Source organism: Eleginops maclovinus, chromosome 22 (genome assembly GCF_036324505.1).
Source record: "Eleginops maclovinus isolate JMC-PN-2008 ecotype Puerto Natales chromosome 22, JC_Emac_rtc_rv5, whole genome shotgun sequence".
In the NCBI taxonomy this organism is placed as follows: Eukaryota; Metazoa; Chordata; class Actinopteri; order Perciformes; family Eleginopidae; genus Eleginops; species Eleginops maclovinus.
In genome coordinates, this window is record NC_086370.1 from 12,411,436 (window position 1) to 12,429,616 (window position 18,181).

Sequence of the window (18,181 nt, forward strand, 5' to 3'; positions counted from 1 at the left end):
AAATGTAATTTATTGTGTATTGTTTCTGCTGAGACTATTAAATCCCAACTTTGATACTGGTCAAAGTGTTGAAGCCTGCTAGGAAGAAGAGCGCAAGGGCAAAAATACAAACAGCTCTTCAGAACAGCTTTATATTCTCTCTTATTTCTTTTAACTCTCTGTGACTCTTGCTTGTGGCATTGGAGGAAATAAGCTTCAGCCAAGTCAAGGCTATTGTATGCTAATGCCTCTCCCATTAAACGATTTATAAACGGCAAATTGTCACATATCTTTCTCTTAGCAGCCACGTTATGTTCCTTGCCATGTTACTTAGATAACTTGCTGGAGGCTTTTGTGTGAGCATTGCTTGGCACTTGTGTTCCGCTGAGAGTGTTTATTACAACACTACTTCACACAGTATTTAGGTAATGGACCTCATTTACTCTACTAACATACACTTAGGTTAATCTGTAGAAGACACAAGTGGGTTACAAGACCTCTGTACTTTTGCGGTTGCCCTGGAACTCACTGTCTTCAGTTAAAACAAGCTTGCATTGAACTTTCCGGAGTAAAAACTCCAGGTGGCTGTTCACATTGATTCATTGTTTTGTTTGGAGCTCAATTTGTCTTTGCTGTATTTTTGAAGTGTCATTGCTTTGCCTTTTCAAGTCCAGCCCATGCTTCCTGCTTATTATTTGTGGATAAGAGGTTTCAATGTTACTTACTACTGTTATGTCTGCTAGTACAGGAAGCCTTTTGAATCTGTACAGTAGAAAGGCAAAGTACAGTTCAGGTGCTCCAGCCGCGTTCAACTGTTTTATAACGACTCTGAATGTATTTAAGATTTATTTATTTTATTTTATTATTTTTTTTAGATATTTTTGGGGGGATTTTTGCCTTTAATCCGATAGGACAGTGGAGAGTGACAGGAAAGTGGGAGAGAGAGTCGGGATGGGATCCGGAAAGGACCACGGGTCGGGAATCAAACCCGGGTCGCCGGCGTACGGTGCGGGTGTCCAAGCCAGTTGCGCCACGGCCGGGGCCTGTATTTAAGATTTATAATGACAAGAAAAAATATCTGAATGTGAAAGGCAGCAATTATACTTTACATTCTAACTCTTGATGCAGGGAATACCAAATGAAGGCTGAGTTGAATGCTGATATTTAAATAAGATGATGGTCATACATTGCTTTCAACAAATAGTGTAGGTTTATTTAATATCAAGGTAACATTAATCTACCCGATTGAATGTATTGTCATAACAAATTGGAAATGAATTTCCCCTCATTTATGTTTTACATCGTGTTCTCACATTCACATAGTTCCCTTAGAAAATGACATCCCTTCAACTTTAATTGTATTCTTCACTTGCTGCTCATGACTGCAAATTGTCTATCTTGAGCATCAGTTTAATAAAAAACACAAACATGTCTTTTGTAATAAACAACTGATGTCTGATGACATTTTGTGAAAAACAATCAAAACAGGTGGCATTGTAAACACTTCTGCCCCTGTCTGTTTTTTAATTTGTATTGCAAATGATTCACATCAGAAACAAATCGGTGAGTTGCATGCACCCTGTGCCTTTGCAGCTTTCATCTAATTTCCTTTAATTGCTGCTACTCTCTCAAGTAAGCAGACTCCACTGGGTGCTTTGGCATAGTCATGGTGTCCTGCTGTCCCATCAGCTTCTTGGGAGTTCTGTGGAGCTTGTGCTGCCTCTACCTCCCTGCTGTAGTTGCCTCATTAATCAACTGGAAGTTAGTGGCTGCTCCAGCGCTGGCTGCCCTCAAAGGCCAAAGTCTATGCGCACAGAATAATGAGCGGAACTCATGGGACGTTTCAAATGAGATTTTCTTTTGATTTGACTCTCCTTTGCACTGTCTCCAGGGTGATTGTTGCAAGGTATTAGCAATCTTCATAGGGCCATTTCCATTTGATATAAGGTGTTCATTTTTTTTGGTTTTTTTTATCTTGTGTGTGGCGATATCATATTTTTAAAGTTTAGTTTGGACTATATTACAGTTATTACCCTTCTTAATCTATTTAATTAGATGCTGACAAGATGTTGTTTTCTTTATGTATAATTTTAGATTGCTGCAGTCCATAATCACTGCCATAATGTGTTAGAGATGAACAGTTATGTTTGCCAGCACAAATACAAATGATTCAAAATCTATTAAACCATGCAAAACACGTGTATCTCCCTTGAATGCTCCAACCATTATCTCTGTCATGTATTTGTGGTTGATGAACGTGTTCCTTAACATACTATGCTACTAAGTATTTTAGCAACTTTTATTAGTGTGGTTGTGAACATTTCTGGGGTGAAATAAGTTGAAGAAAAAGCTAACTCTGAAGTTATACAGAGTAAGATTGATGCCCACAGAGGAGGCTATGAGGAGCCTCTGGGACATGAGCACTTGTATCAGCAGGGGGATTAAAGAAAATATGCAAAGAAAGAGTCACTGGAAAGATAAATGTGTAGGCACCTGTGAGGAACACAAAAATGAAAACCCTCACCAGGGAATAACATCAAATTTGATTCACCTTGAACCTGCAGGGAATTCAGTCTCATTTTATCCTTTGCATACAATGTCACTGCGGCTTTACCCCGACACTGGTTGTTCAGCTGCTGGTGATTGCAGTCCTGCAGTTTTTGGAAACTACTGACTACAGCTTAGTTCTGAATTACTTTATCTTAGAAGATGCTTTTGAAGCAGGCTGCAGCTCTGACTGCTTAGTTTACAGTTCAGTGAAAAATCACTTATACATCGTTATGATGACTTCCTTTTTATTAATGTACTTGGTGTTAATGATTATAGAAGATTGTTGTGGTTAAAGCAGCAATAATAATTGCAGCGTTTTGTCATTAACTTGTAGGCATTTTAATAAATCAAAAATATTGTATGCTTTGTACATCAGTCACAAAATATATATGCTAATAATATACAGTAATACAGCAAACATGTTTAATGGAATACCGCAACCCACTTTGGGAGATCTTTAGTGTTCTGCACATATAGCCACATGAAACCAGATGATGTAATTGGCTGACTATAACCTGTACTCATACAGGCAATTTAAGTTTTAGTTATTCTTAAGCAAAATTCTACATTCAATTATGTCAAGCAGTGACTCAGATCAACATAAAACACAAAAGTGTTAAAACAATTGTGAAAGCAGGACCATTACTTTTCCATTACAGCAGTTCCAAATGGTTTAATAATAATGGAGGACAGGATAATAACAGAGGTTGAAACGCAATTTCTGTTCGTATGTTTTTCATATATTTCTGGCCCGGTTGAGTTTTCACTGCTCACGTTACTCCTTTTGTTCTGCTACCTGGGGATATCTAATGTTGGCTATATTGTTGAGTCGCTTTTTAGCAAAATGCTCTCTCTGTCTCTCACAATAAAGCCTTTTGAAAATGGAAAATCATGAATGAAGTCAACCTGAGGCTTAAAGTGAACCAATCTAAACGCTGATGGAGTTTACATCGTGCAATCAACATAACTTCCTATTGATATGCAATGTGTTGTCTATTCCAACTTAACAATAGAAAAAGATTATTTTAACATGATCAAATAAAATGAAATGCATATTTAAAAAAAGAGGAAGTTTACACATTCTGTTTATGATTTTTGTACACAAATGAACAGGGATGACAGAGCGTTGTGATTGACAGTGTCACATTACAGTTATGCAGATCATTTGATATATGATACATTACCACAACAACAACAACAAGACAAACAGTAGACTTGGTCACACAAGAAAATACAAACAAACACATAACCTCATTCTGTTCAGGTAGGAATACAAATAAATGAAAATGTTTTAACTAAATGAGTAAAGCACTCTCCATACGTATATGACAGATTTTTTTCGAGCTGTAGATTATTAAAATGTCTCTTATCCACATAGTTTGGGAAGGTGGTGTTGGTGATTTCCATCTTGTTAGAATAAGACATCTTGCTAGTAATGTTGCAAAGGCTATAAGGTCTGCTTTGAGCCTAGGCAAAGGCAGGTTGGGGGTGCCACATACTGCAGTAATGGCATTAGGCTCTGTAAGCGTCCCAGTTACCTCGGACAAAGTACGGAAAATTGAAGTCCAGTAGTTGTGCAGAGACGTACATGACCAAAGCATGTGCAGATGGTTTGCAGGTGTTTGATGCCATTTTTCACAAGAGGGATCTATATTGTCAAACAAATGAAATGCATATTTAAAATAATAGTGTATATTGGCAAAATCATGGGGTAACTGAACCACACATCATTTTATAACTTTGCGAGTTGACAGTATTTACAGCAAACTACCATTCACGATCATGGTGCTGACCAAGGTACTCATTTATATATCAATGTTACACTAGACCTGACTTCCCGGTATGACAGCTGCAGACCAACCAATCCTCCTGTGATGTGCTAACACACACTTTAATACACACGCTCACAGCATGAAACACAACAACCTGAGGTGGAGCCAATTTTCCGTCACAAGCACTAAGCAGGATAAACACAGGGGCACACAATCAACACCCTGTTTTTAGCTGACAGAGAAAACTGTTCATTTTTAGGTGAACCCAACATAATGATTTGTTCTGTAAGCTTTTCAGAATATTTGCCATCCTGTTCACTTCATATTTTGTGTCCTGAGGTTCAAATGAAATAGTGTTCTCTAATAATGACTTGTCTTGAACAACCATAACAATACTGTTCAGCATCACGATCTAAAGAACTGTAGTTATCCTAGTTAGTGTCTTATATATATTCTTCTGTATTTTTCCATGTGCTGGATAACTACTGGTTCCTGGTATTGATTATTTTCCAGTTGGTGTGGTTTGTTAGCTTCAGTAGGATGTTATCTGGATGGTCAATTAGACGTGGTTAGTTTAGTGGTAAACATCATCAATCAGAGGCCACCATAGACTTCTGAAGCAACGATGCTAGATACACTTGGTCTTGCTTTTACGTTATTTACGTTGAGAAGTAGCCACATGCCCCCGTTTTGTGTAATCATTGATAAAACACGTCAGTCAGCCCTTCTTCTGAGGGTAATGAGTCATTTCAGTCATGTTTTTCCAGGCAAAAACTTGAAAGTGATATAAACCTATTTCATAACTGCTCCATGTTCCTTCCCATGTTCACCACTTGGTTTAAACTTAGAGTGTGGTAAACGTGTGTCGGGCCACATCAGGTGACAGGCTTTGATACACTATAGTGCCTTAACGAAAAATACGGTTTCCACAATCTAAATACAAGTGCTCTCATTTTGTTTCTTCCTTGCAGGCCCCCCTTGTGAGAAGAGGAGAGGCCCCTGTGATCCAAATCCATGCAGAAATGGCGGCGTTTGTGAGCGCACCCCCAAAGGATTTATTTGTCATTGTCCAGAACGATTTGGGGGCGTCACCTGCGAATCCAGAGTGGTGTTCGATTGCATGTTACATGCATGTCAGGAGGAACAACTCTGCACTGCAGGGGAGCGTGTGAGGATTTTAATTTCCCCTATTGGTTTCATCTCGGTAGGAGATAAACTAGAAATGACATATGAAAATGAATATACTGCCTTGAAACAAGATCAAATAGCCTCATTTTGAAGGCTGCAACAGCAATTAATATTTCCTGCTGAAGATGAGCTCGGGGAATGAAAGCTTGCTTCCTCTAGTATTTTGATTGAATGACCCAGCGCATGTTTAAGTGCCAGTTTGAAATGCCTCTCGTCAAAACCTTTTTGCAATTACATGCCTGCTGCAATTTTCACCTTTTACTAGAAATGCCATTGCGGTCATACATTTTGCAAAGGCTGTGGTGTTTCTAATGTTCCCAAGGATACACCACAGTAAATAGAGTAATGGTTTAATTGTCTTCACCTGACCTTTGTTTTGTTCATTACTGTTTGTCAATTGCACTGCATGTTTTCACAGCACATTCAGAGTACTAGAGTACAGCAGTCTACAAGAGACATTTATCAAAAATAATGGCTGATATGGCTGCAGCCTGACATAGGTATTTTTCTAGAAGCTTAATGTGAAACGCAAATCTCTTTACCTTTGAATTACGACACCCTTAGCATTTATTAGCCTCTCATGGTGTCTTAAACTCATATGAAAACTCGTTATTAACTTGCCTACTTAGATTCATTTAAATATCATTGAAGAGATCAGTAACAAATATTAATGTGAGTTAATCAAGGCAAGATGTTCTCACCACGTTGTGTAATCTCTCAGTTTTCCAAGCGGATAAAAAACTTGGTATGTTTGTCTCTGTGTGCAGGCCTCTGATTGTGTCTGTGCAGATGGTGCTGTGGTCCCAGCATGCAGGAGGCTTCAGAACCTGTGCAGCCCATCACTTTGTCTCAACAATGCCACCTGTTTGTCAAGGGGGAATGATCACTTCTGCAGGTAAAGCATAACATAGATTGACTCGAGGCCACTCTTCATTGTTACCTTCCCGGATGCCTGGAAGGTAATTTCCCTGTGAGAGTGGGATACAAATTGGTCCGTTTTCCACGTTGAATTGTGATTAAAATGACATTGTAATTAAGATCTGTAGGACTCCTATCAAACCTGTCTGGCATATCTCAAGTCTCAATGTTGGCTGATGAAAATTATTCATTGTCAAAGTATCCTACGTTAAGACCGCCACCAACAATGAACTGATCTCACTCACAGTATTGTCATTTATGATTTGATTGTATGTTAATTTGTGTTAATATCCCAACTCCACTTCCTGTTCTTGGCCATCCAGTTCATAAAAACTCAAATATATCTGCAGCTAATAAATCACCCATGTCTGTATCACAAACAGGTTATGTAGAAAACAAAATTATGACTCAATAAATCTTGTTAAAGAAACACATATGGCTTGTTAGTGTTAAAGGCTTTGGCTGAATTGATCTGATGACACTGACCTCCTCTTAACAGATGTCTGGGAGGGTTTTCCGGGAAGAATTGTGAAGAAATAATTGACTACTGCCGGCTGCTCAATATCAACTGCCTGAATGAGGGATTGTGCTTGAGTTTAATTGGCGGGTATCAGGTAGGTAATTCAATGTTTCAGTCGAAATTAAATACTCTACGGCCACAAAATATGACTCATGCTGCACCAAAAAACAGTATGAACATCAAGTGAACACATTGATAAGGACAGACTGATTCATACTACAGTACATATTTATTCAGATAGACATATGTTAAAATCAAAGTGTATTTGTTATGTTAATGTATAAAGTGATCAATCCTTAAATTAGATAACTGGCAGCTACAACGCTTGTTTCTCTTTGATTAAATACACATTTAAACTACAGATTTCACAAGGATATAAATGTTCTATTTAACACCTCTGTCTTTGAAATAAAATCGGCTTCATTAAAAAGAAAACATGTCCTTAGTTGAAATTAAAAAAACAGAGAATAACTTCACTTACATAAAATGTCTTCAGACAGCAGTAATCCAATTCTTACCCATTGATTACTGTGAGTATGTAGACGTATTGCTCCAACAGACAGCTTCTGGTCTAATTTGCCTTTCTATTGCTCAGTCTCCTCCAACGTCTGCGTTTATTACAACACCTGAGACTGCTCCTAATGCCCCATAGCTCCTAATTATTCTACATCAGTCTTGTTCCATTAGGCCATTGTGAATGTTCTTAATCTAAAATCCACTTTTCAGCGCTGCCTATTGGTGCTCCTTAAACCACGGTTGGACCAAAGCAAAAAAATGTTGTTCACTACAAATGTGCCATTTCTTTATTTTTATGTTTTTTTTGTTTTATTTATATTTTTTAAGTAATTTTCCCTTTGAGTATGGAAAAACCATTGGGTAGTTCATTAAATGCAGCATGCTCATGTATTCTGTCGGTCATGGAGAGGCTATTTACAGACATAATAAAACCAGAGGTTGGATTATACACTTTATAAACAAAATTATTGAGACACTCCTCTTAATCCTTTAATTCAGGTGTTTAATTCAAAGAGCTCACTGAATTCAAACGTGCTACTGTAATAGGATGCCAGTGTTGCAACAAGTCAGTTCGTGAAATTGCTTCTCCCTCCTAGATCTTCCAGGATCAACTGTAAGTTGTATTACTGCAATGTGGAAACGTTTAGGAACCACAGCAACTCAGCCACCAAGTGTCAGACCACGTAAAGTTACAGAGCGGGGTCGCCGAGTGCTGAGGCGCATAGTACGTAAAAGTGGCCAAAGCCCTGCTGACTCAATAACTGCAGAGTTCCAAACCAGCTCTGGCATTAATATCAGCACCAGAAGTGTGCCGGGAGCTTCATGGCATTGATCTTCATGGCTGAGCAGCTGCATGCAAGCCTTACATCACCAAGCACAATGCAAAGAATGGGATGGAATAGTGTTAAGCACGCCGCCACTGGACTCTGGAGCTGTGGAAACGTGTTCTGTGGAGTGACTGATCAGGCTTCTCTATCAGGCAGTCTGATGGACGAGTCTTGATTTGGAGAATGCCAGGAGAACGCTTCCTGCTTGAATCTATTGTGCCAACTGTAAAGTTTGGTGGAGGAGGGAGAATTCTATGGGATGTTTTTTTGGGGTTGGCCTAGGCCCCTTAGTTCCAGTGAAGGGAATTCTTAATGCATCATATTCAATTATATTCTTCCAACTATGTGGAAACAGTTTGGGGAAGGCCCTTTTCTCTTCCAGCATGACTGTGCCACAGTGCACAAAGCAAGGTCCATAAAGGCATGGCTGGATGAGTTTGGTTTGGAAGATCTTGAATGGCCCGCACAGAGCCTCGACCTCAACCCCATTGAACACATTTGGGATGAACTAAAACGAAGTTTGCGAGCCAGCCCCCCTCGTCCAACATCAGTGTCTGACATCACAAATGCTATTCTTGGCGAATGGTCAAAAATTCCCACAGACACACTCCAAAATATTGTAGAAAGCCTTCCCAGAAGAGTGTAAGCTGTTACAGCTGCAAAGGGGGACCAACTTCATGTTAATGCCTAAGAATTTGGAATTGGATGTCATAAAAGCTCCTGTAGGTGTAATGTGTAGGTGTCTCAATACTTTTGTCTATATAGTGTATGTAAGTGTAGATCAGTACTTTTGAATTTTTATTTTGACTGCTATGCTTTGCTTCTGTACTCCAGTGAACCAAACTTAAACACATCATAGGGCAAAGTGCAGATTTCTAGCTAAAAAAGAGTGAGTTCACCCAAATAAAAAAATAGAACGCATTATCCTTTGCAGTAGCAGTAGCAGTAGTAGTATCTAGCCATGCATAAGGGTTTGGATGAGTGCCAATGTTTGTGGGATCCTTGTTTACAATACCATATCATTTAATTTGTGGTGTATTTTTTTAATCAGCACAATTTATTTGCAGAAAAACACAATTTGTTAATACTGTTGGATAATCTACAGACATGGTGTCAACTTCACTTTTTCATTTAAATTCCTGTCTGCAGAAAAATAAAAGCTACTACTGGATTTATTTGGAGACATGTTTTAATGCTGCTACTTCAAAAATTCAAAAGACAAAACCTGAACATCAAAGCCAATTAAACGAAAACGATCTCAGTTTTTCCAAACATCCCCTGATGTTTAAAGCCCCATCAGATAAACACTGTGCAAATGGTTTCCTCTTTAATTCATGCAGCTCAAAGGTCTAAAGAAACTCAATTCCTACACTGTTCACCCACCAACACTGCCCCTTAGAACTGAGAGTCAGCAACTTATTCCTCATGGTCATTGTTTAAATTGAAATCCAGTATGCTCGGGTAGAAAAAGAACTATGGAAAACACATCTCTGCACACTCACACAAATACTGTGTTGTTTTCCTGCAGTGTGTTTGTGCCTCAGGATGGATTGGAGAGTTTTGTCAATATGTAGGCAATGCCTGCCTGATAAAACCAAACAGCTGTTTGAATGGAGCCACATGCATTACAACAAGTCAGCCTTCCTCTCCTCCACAATACACCTGCAAGTGCCCCCACGGCTTCACAGGTGAGATAACTTTCCTTTATTATCCGTTTTTGTTGCCTCTGTCCATCCGTTGATCCGTCTGTCTCTTGGGAAGATATCTCAAAATGTGGATCAATTGCTCAAACACTTTTGGCAATGTTGGTCTTCAGGCAAGGTATGACTGATTGATGTTTGGGGAAAATCTGACATGGAAGTGGTATGATATTAACATGCTGTTGGCAGAGGTTTGTGTTCCGTTTTGACATTTGGTGCTATATGTAAACATCATGTATTTTGTATGAAATGTATGTTATGCAAAGATGAGAGGCAGACATCTAACACATTTGGTGAAGGCATACATTTTCTGAATATTTGATGAAGACAGCCACCAATTAATTATAAACGTTTCTTCATTGCCTTTTTTATTTGTGTTTTAAGGTAGCAGTTCAAAAGGTTGAGCTTGGAAATAAACACACAACTCCACAACTTAGGTAAAATAAATACTGGTATGGTATTATTATACTATATTAATGTTAACAAGAATCTAGAAAAAGATCTCCTGACTTTTTCATCACTGTTTAATTCAATGTTTCATACCAATTAGATATACTTTATCAAATTCAATTAAAAAAGATCGAAAATGTAATGTCTCTTAATGGAGCTTTTCTAACGCTACAGTATATTACTGTATGTCCAATTTAATTCAAATTAACACAATAAAAGTATAACCATGCACTGATGTCACAGTATCTAAACATAGACAGAATAATAGAGATGTCAAGCTTACATTTGCCGTTGACCTATTGAAACAAAGAATCTTGATGAGTTAATTTAATTGACTGAAGTCAGTTTTCTAAAATCTTTACAGCTACCATAAAGCAATCTTGAACTGTGCCCTAGTAAATGTATGTTACCTTAGTGATGTCACACCTGCGAGCAGTTTTTTAATTGAGAGAGGGGGTCACGTGGATCACTCAAAGTCACTAATTACTCTACATTGCTTGCAAATGGTTCAGCTGGGCACCATAGCGAGAAGAGAGGCAGCTTTTGGTTTAAACCCCCATGTTAGCAAGCGACTGCTCTGATTGATGTCACAAAAGACTGAATCCAAACCAGCTCATGTTTTGCTGCTGCATTACTACTTTTTGACCTCTGGTCCTCTTTAGGAGGTGAACAAGTTAAAACTCCGTCCACTGATCACTCCATTTGTATTATCAGTAGTCAACACTAGCAGTAAACATTGTCTAAACCCTTACAGGGAAGAAACAAATCTAGCTTCTACAACCAACTGACTGTCTTTGAAGTGCAAATTAATAGAAAAAATTCATTTGCAAAAAGTTTCAAGCCAAAAAATCTGTGGCTGGCTTGTGATTTATAAATGACAAGCCAGCCACAGATTCTAAAGCAAAAGCCAATTCTCTTGATGAAGGATTTTTTTAACCTTGAAGCTTATTTACCAGTCGCCTTGCCTGCTTGACATTTCTAAGGCCTGCTGCTGATAGCATTTAATCCAAGTACTCTGGCAAACTGCTTACTAATTAGCTGCCAGCTCAGAACATTTCCGAAAGTTGTTAAGCTATCACTGACAACTGTTCAAAAAGAAAAAGGAAAAAGGGAACAAGGGACAGACACAAAAACAAAAGACGTTGTTGTTACAGAGTATGAATTTAAGAAGAAAAAATGTAGCCCTTTTCATTTGGTTTAAAAAGATGCAACAAATTCATAGAAAACAGACAACATCATGTTTGATCCATAAGTGCTTCGACACCTCCCATGTGAAGACAAATATAAAAGTAGCACAGAATTTCAGAACATACTTACAAATAAGCATAATGCCTCTGTGATAATGTTTGAAGCAGAGACCCTATAGGTCCCTATAGGACATGTGAAAGGTTTATCTGATTTACAGCTATGTTATCTATAATAATATCATGTTTCTAGCATTGCTTAAATTAACCGTCAATTCTTTGGTCAGATATTATATCATAAGCTGCTCATGAGCATAATACATTACACCATCCCTATTTTGATCGTGTTACTTAATCTATTATAAATATATAATAAAAAATCAGTAAAAATATGAATCCTTGCTGAACATTGTTAATACTAGAGTTAATAATGGTACCCCACAGTATTGTTTTACTGCTTGAACAAGCAGTGAATGTATATGTTTTTATTCTCCAGTGCACTCAGGTTTGGGCCTGTAGCGTATTTCACAATCTAGCTTAAAGTCCTGACACACTGACCTGTCAGTCAGATAAGCCCTTACATAGCACTACATGAACATGCTTTTTCCCCCTCTGTTCAAAGCTAAAATCTGTTGCCACTTCAGTAATGGAAAATTGTCTCTTACACTATGGCAGGTCTTAGTGACTGATAGAATTCATCATTTTCTGGCATCTTGGGATTTTTGCTTTAGAATTTTTCACCATGCAGCATAGAAAAGGCCAATTTAATTTGAAGCTTTGCCCAGAAACCCCACCGTACTCTTATCATTGATCATCACTCAGGATACATTACTCACACCCAGGCATTCAGTTTTCATTTTAAAAGGCTTTATTTTCCACAGAACAACAACTGCTGGCATATATTTTGATAGCCTCTTTCAAATTCACTATCTTTTTTAATTATGTGGACCACAATAGAAGCCATGGAAACTAAGCATCCAGGTAAATGTAAGTTGAGAATCCACCAAAGATCCAGGAGTGTGATTAAAGGACACATAGTGAAACCATCTGTGTTTCTTTACCTGAAAGGCGCAATGTTTTTTTATTTTAACTTTTATCTTGCCAATGAGAATCTGTTGACTTTAAGGATCATACAGGTAAAAAATGATTGCCCAAAAAGTCATTTGCTTGAATGTAGTTAAAATTAATTTTCATTTAGTTTGAGTTTCAACATCACTGTTCCGCATCACTTATAAAACATTGCAGTACAAACATTTTCCAAAATCACCATATACGACACTGCATAATTGAATTAATTCACAGCCATCAGTGAAGGTGGGCGTTTCTCAGATTTTAGTAGGACACATTTGTATAATTCTGCGGCACAGCATGGCATATTTTGAATATAATGACCTGTAGCAACTGCCGTGCAGATGATATCAATCATGGTGTTTGTGCTGTAGCATGAGGTTGCTGCTGTCAAGAAGGGACTTTCACTACATGTCATTGCTGCGCTGTTATTGATGATAGGACACTTTAAATTAATAACCTGCGCTGGAAGACACCCACCCCCAACCACAGCGGTAAAGATAGCTGCTGCTGAGGCAGCTGAGCACAAAACAAATCTCCCATCAGGCAACCTGCAATCCCCCATCTCTTCTGCTCTCTTCAGCCGGGACAGAGCTCGTTATTAAGTGTTTATTTTTTTTAACAAGAAAGTCAACCTGTCCAATCACTTCTGTCTCTTTCCAATTCCAGCAGCTCACCGCCTGAATCCTACACAGCATCTTATTAAAGGGATTTTTGCAGCCTAATTATTGTTTCAGGTGAAGAGGGACTCAAGCTGTTGGAGACTTTTCTTTTTCAACATTTGTGGAAATATGTTTGTCCCTTTGTGTACAGAAATATTGTGAGGAAATGTGATACTAGTCTAATTTCTGCATGCAAAAATATGAATCTACTGTTGCAGGCTGTGGAAACGACTATAAATATTCACACACATATACTGTATCTGTATATGCATTTATGCCTAACAGCTACATATCAATGTCAGAGTGGTTTTAAGGACTGCAGGTCATCTGTATTCCTAGTCATGAGGTCAATAGACATCTAACTCCAGTATATTTGCTGACGACCCTTGCATTGGTTTTACAGATAAAACATGTTATCTAGTGCTTAATGCTGTTGTTGGTAGGCATATTTCTGTGTATTTTTTGGACAGGGCCAAACTAGCTGTTCTCCCTGCTTTTCAGCCTTTATGCAAAGCTTACTCTTAAACAATAACTAGGCCACAAAAGAAAATCCTTTAGTGAGGTCCTTAAGGATTCAGACGATGAGTGCCTGAGAAAGAATATCTATTCATATAGGAAAATGGCGAGGTAATATTTGAAATATGCAATATGTTATCGGTCATAAGTAGCTCTGTGAGCTGATACAAATTCAACTAATTGAAACCTTTATTACCTCTTTTTTTCAGGAACAAACTGTGAGACTGGGATCAACGAGTGTGACTCCAGTCCCTGTAGGCACAATGGCACATGCTCCGAGTTGTTAGGACATCACCAATGCCAATGTCCTGCAGGTAGGTTGGGCTATTGTCAAAAAATAAAGGGTTTGTAATGACAATTATGTGACATCCGTATAAGCTGTGATAGCAGGCCGTGCAGGATGTGGCCTAAGATTCTTAGCGATCTTAGAGTGCCCTGTAAACTAACGCTGATTTGTCTTTGCCGGCGAGGACCCCAGACTGTGGCGCTTCCTGCCTAAGGAAGTTAAGATAGAGAAGACGGCATGATTTATTCCTCACCTGAACCACATTTCTTACTTTTACCCTTTTTAATTAAAAACCTTTTTCTATTCTTGGGTACCTTTTTCCATAACCCCCGCAAAAGTAGTAATATATCCAACCGGTTTGTTTTTCTTTTTGTCTATTTGTCAGCAGGATTGCAAACTGACTGGCCCAACTTTAATGAAACATTTATTAGAAGGGTGTTGCATTTTCAAAGAACACCACGTACAATTTTGAAGTTGATCCAAATCATAGGGCAGATAAACAAACTTGTAAGTGATTTACTTTCTTTAACTTACAGGATATGAGATTTGTGCTGCATTCATGTGATGTGGGAATAATCCGAAAAATGTGCTTCCCAATGGAACTTGATGTGAACGCCCTCTCACATCGTGTTGTTTACATGCTTTTAGCAACAACTTTTTTCCATAGTCAGAAGAACATCTTCCTATTCCATTCTAGTCATATTAATATATTCATCTAACAACTTTCCAATGCATTTAATTAAAGCTTATAAATACATTTTATTTTAAAACTACAAGTTGTATAAAACCACCTATGAAAGGTCTGCTTCTCACTGGTCCCAACATGCTCTGTTGTGCTGTATAGAGGCAGCAAGTCAGAGCCAGGGACACATTATTCACAGTATCAGTTTACAGCCTTGGCCTTTGATGAACAACGGAGAAAAAATAACCAAGCCCATTGCCAAAACTCTATAATGCAACTAAATTGTGCAAATATATTAAAGGGAGTGTCGTAATATTATATTATGACATTCTCATTAATAACACTTTCCTGTAATTGCTTACCAAGTCTGAATTTACATTCACTGAACGTTAACTGATGGACCACTCGCGGGAGCTTGGTGTTGCTGGCAGGGCACAGTTAGTTTGTCTGGCAGTTGCTCTTGCCCACTTTCCTGGAACATTTCACTGCAGTGTGGGCACAGCATCTTAGTGGCCAGATGAAGTTCTTCTCACAAGATTCTGAAGCTGTTATTTTTAGCCGTTCTCAGGAAAGGTTCTTTGGCTCTTTAGGGAAATGTAACATTGATGGTAATGAAAAATTGTGTTTGTTCACTCTTGTTAAATCAAACATTAAAGGACAATATCAGTGTTAATGACACATGAGTTGTAGAGGCTGTTCGCCTCATCAGCTGCTGAAGCAAGCCACATTAGAGTCTCCATTTAAGGTGACATTCAGAGGTGGCTTTGTATTTTCATCAGCTGATGAATTGTGTCAGCCCTTGAAGTGTCTCGGGCGCAATTCTCAATAGTTCTAAAGATTGTGAATGATAGCTCAAGGAGTCAACCCTCCATCAAGGCATGCATCCATTTTCTCTGCTGCGTATCCCGCTCACGGTTGTTAGGGCATGGATGCTCTTGCAACGGGCAAGAGGTAGGGCATTCCCTGGACAGGTTGCCAGTCGATCTCAGGGCAAAAACACAGACAGAAAAACAAAGTCATTCCTACAGGGAATCACAAGTTTCCAGATCACTTCACTGACATAGGGAGGAAGCTGGAGGAAAACATTTCCGACACAGGGAGAACTTGCAAACTATTTTAAAGGCCTGCAATTTTGAACACAGCAATGTACAATGCAACAATATGATAAAAGTCTCACATCGTGCGCGCTTGTCCTTTTATAAGCAAAGAGGAATTCCCTGAAAAAATAATTCACAAAAACTTACATCACCGGTGTCTTCATCTTTGATGAAGCTGTGGCTGTGAGGTGGCATGGTCTAATCTGAAGGTCGGGGGGTTCAATTCCCAGCCACTGCAGTCAACATGAAGATTTATACCTGGGGAATATACTTAACCCCAAATTGCTCCCAATGGCAAAGCCAACGGTGTGTAATTGATAGCCCCCCTCAGCAGGTGGCACCATGTATGGAAGCCTCTGCCTCTGTGTAAATGGGTGTAATAGGGTTATCGTTGACTTGTATATGGAAAAGCACAAAAAGGAATATATGCATTCCATTTACTTCTGATCAGCGTTCAAAATAAATATTTACATTTTGAAATGTGGATGTGACAATGTATACGAATACATCACTGTTTTTTAACCGGAATTACACAAAACACCACTGAGATGCAACACTGCTGTGACTGTCCCTTGTGCTTTTTTGGGGCGGTGTCTATGTGTTAATCTTGCTGTGATGTTCAAGGAATGACACATTGGCTGATAGCTATGTCATTCAGGTTATCGAATGGGACCCTCCCATCACAGATGTCAAGTTGAATTAGACCCAACGTACCCCAGAAGGCTCAACAGTCTGTGCCAGCCCCTTTACACCTGCTCATTGCACATATCAGGACTGTTCCCATACACTTTATTTAGCAACCTAAATATTACTACACACTATGGGGAATTATTAATCCCGTGGTTCAAGCATCACAATGTAGGATTCTTCGTTTCTTTTTGGTAATCTTGTGGCTACCATGTTTTGGTATTTATGGCCTATTGGTGTTGTGCCACCTAAATAGATTTGCAGATAATGGCTATATTAGTTGGAGCTTATGTAATGCATTTAGCGTATTATAAATACCCAGAGAGAAAGGCGAAGCTTCACAATAGATGGCAGCGTACAGCGTGACTACAGCCTTTTAATCCACATGTGTTGCTCTCCTTGGCTGAGCTCGAATAAACCTTTGGCGTAAAACATCAAGTCGGTCTACTGCCGCTTTTTTTGGTTTTCAGTTACTCTGCTCACAATAGATTTCTTTTTAAATTACAAATGTTTCTACGATGATTGTATTTACCCTCTTACTATTAATATCAACAGTAAGCCTAAGGCGATTGTGCAGAGAGTACAAAGTGTTGTTTGACTACTGAGTTGACTCTGATATTTGCTGTATCTTCTAACATGGGACAGCTATCCATACTTTTGCATGCAAGCTGGTGTCTTTTCTTTTCAGCCATGGCCATTAGTTGCTCTTTTTAGCTTCCACTGAAGATGTCTTTGCAGCCCGCTGTAATCCCTGATAATGAATCCCTAACTCCCTAAGTAAACTGGTACTAGATCCGGCCACAGATCCATGGTAACGAAATTCCACAGGGCACGTCCTGGCTTTCCAGGCTTGCAACTAAATCCCATCTGTTATCTCAGTAAACCTAAGCCTCTTCACTCATATGCCTCATCCGCTGCATCTTCTCAGGTTGAAGTAAATTTTACAATAAAAGGAAATTGTCTGGTGAGTGCCGGACCCCAGTACTGAGCAAAGTCTTAGGATGTGTGGAATTATTTGTCTTGGGCTTCTTTTTTTTTTTTTCTTCCAAGCATTACCTGCCATTGAATATTTCACCAACTTAATGTTGCATGTTCCCTTAACAGTTAACAGTACATGGATAAAAGCTAAATCTTCTAAAGCTTACACATTTGTGATATGTTAGTTCAGTGGTCCATGTAGCTATTGGGACTCATTAAGGATTTTCCTTAAATAAAAAAGTGTCTGTGATGATTTGAACTTATCCTTTCTTAAAATCTGATAATTGTTATGGATGAGTCTTAAAATCAATAGCTCAAGGAGTGGGTTTAGTTAAATAATCAGGGTGGAATAATGCGACACATCCTGAAAAACAGACTTTTCTGTGCTGGTGCACTTTGATTTAATGTTCTGGAGTGCCGACTAACCCACAAGCTGACTCCCAATTCAGTTGTTTGTGTGTTGCCTAGGTCAGAAAACATGGGATACAAAAAGCCATTCATATCTGGCATGAGTGTTCATTTTAATATAACAGCCTCCATCTGAGTATCTCCATTCAAGTCTTAAGCTCACCTTTTTTCAGCTTTTTTAAGAGTAGGGACT

The 18,181-nt window shown here is 38.7% G+C and overlaps 1 protein-coding gene across 1 annotated transcript in view; it reads left to right on the top strand.

Annotated features, from left to right (window-relative positions):
- eys (eyes shut homolog) overlaps nt 1–18,181 on the top strand; it is a 142,780-nt gene that overhangs the window by 14,714 nt on the left and 109,885 nt on the right. The window contains exons 4-8 of the mRNA XM_063874989.1: nt 5,273–5,358; nt 6,257–6,384; nt 6,907–7,021; nt 9,799–9,958; nt 14,060–14,164. Coding sequence (XP_063731059.1) covers nt 5,273–5,358; nt 6,257–6,384; nt 6,907–7,021; nt 9,799–9,958; nt 14,060–14,164 — 594 coding nt within the window. The remainder of the gene's footprint in view (nt 1–5,272; nt 5,359–6,256; nt 6,385–6,906; nt 7,022–9,798; nt 9,959–14,059; nt 14,165–18,181) is intronic.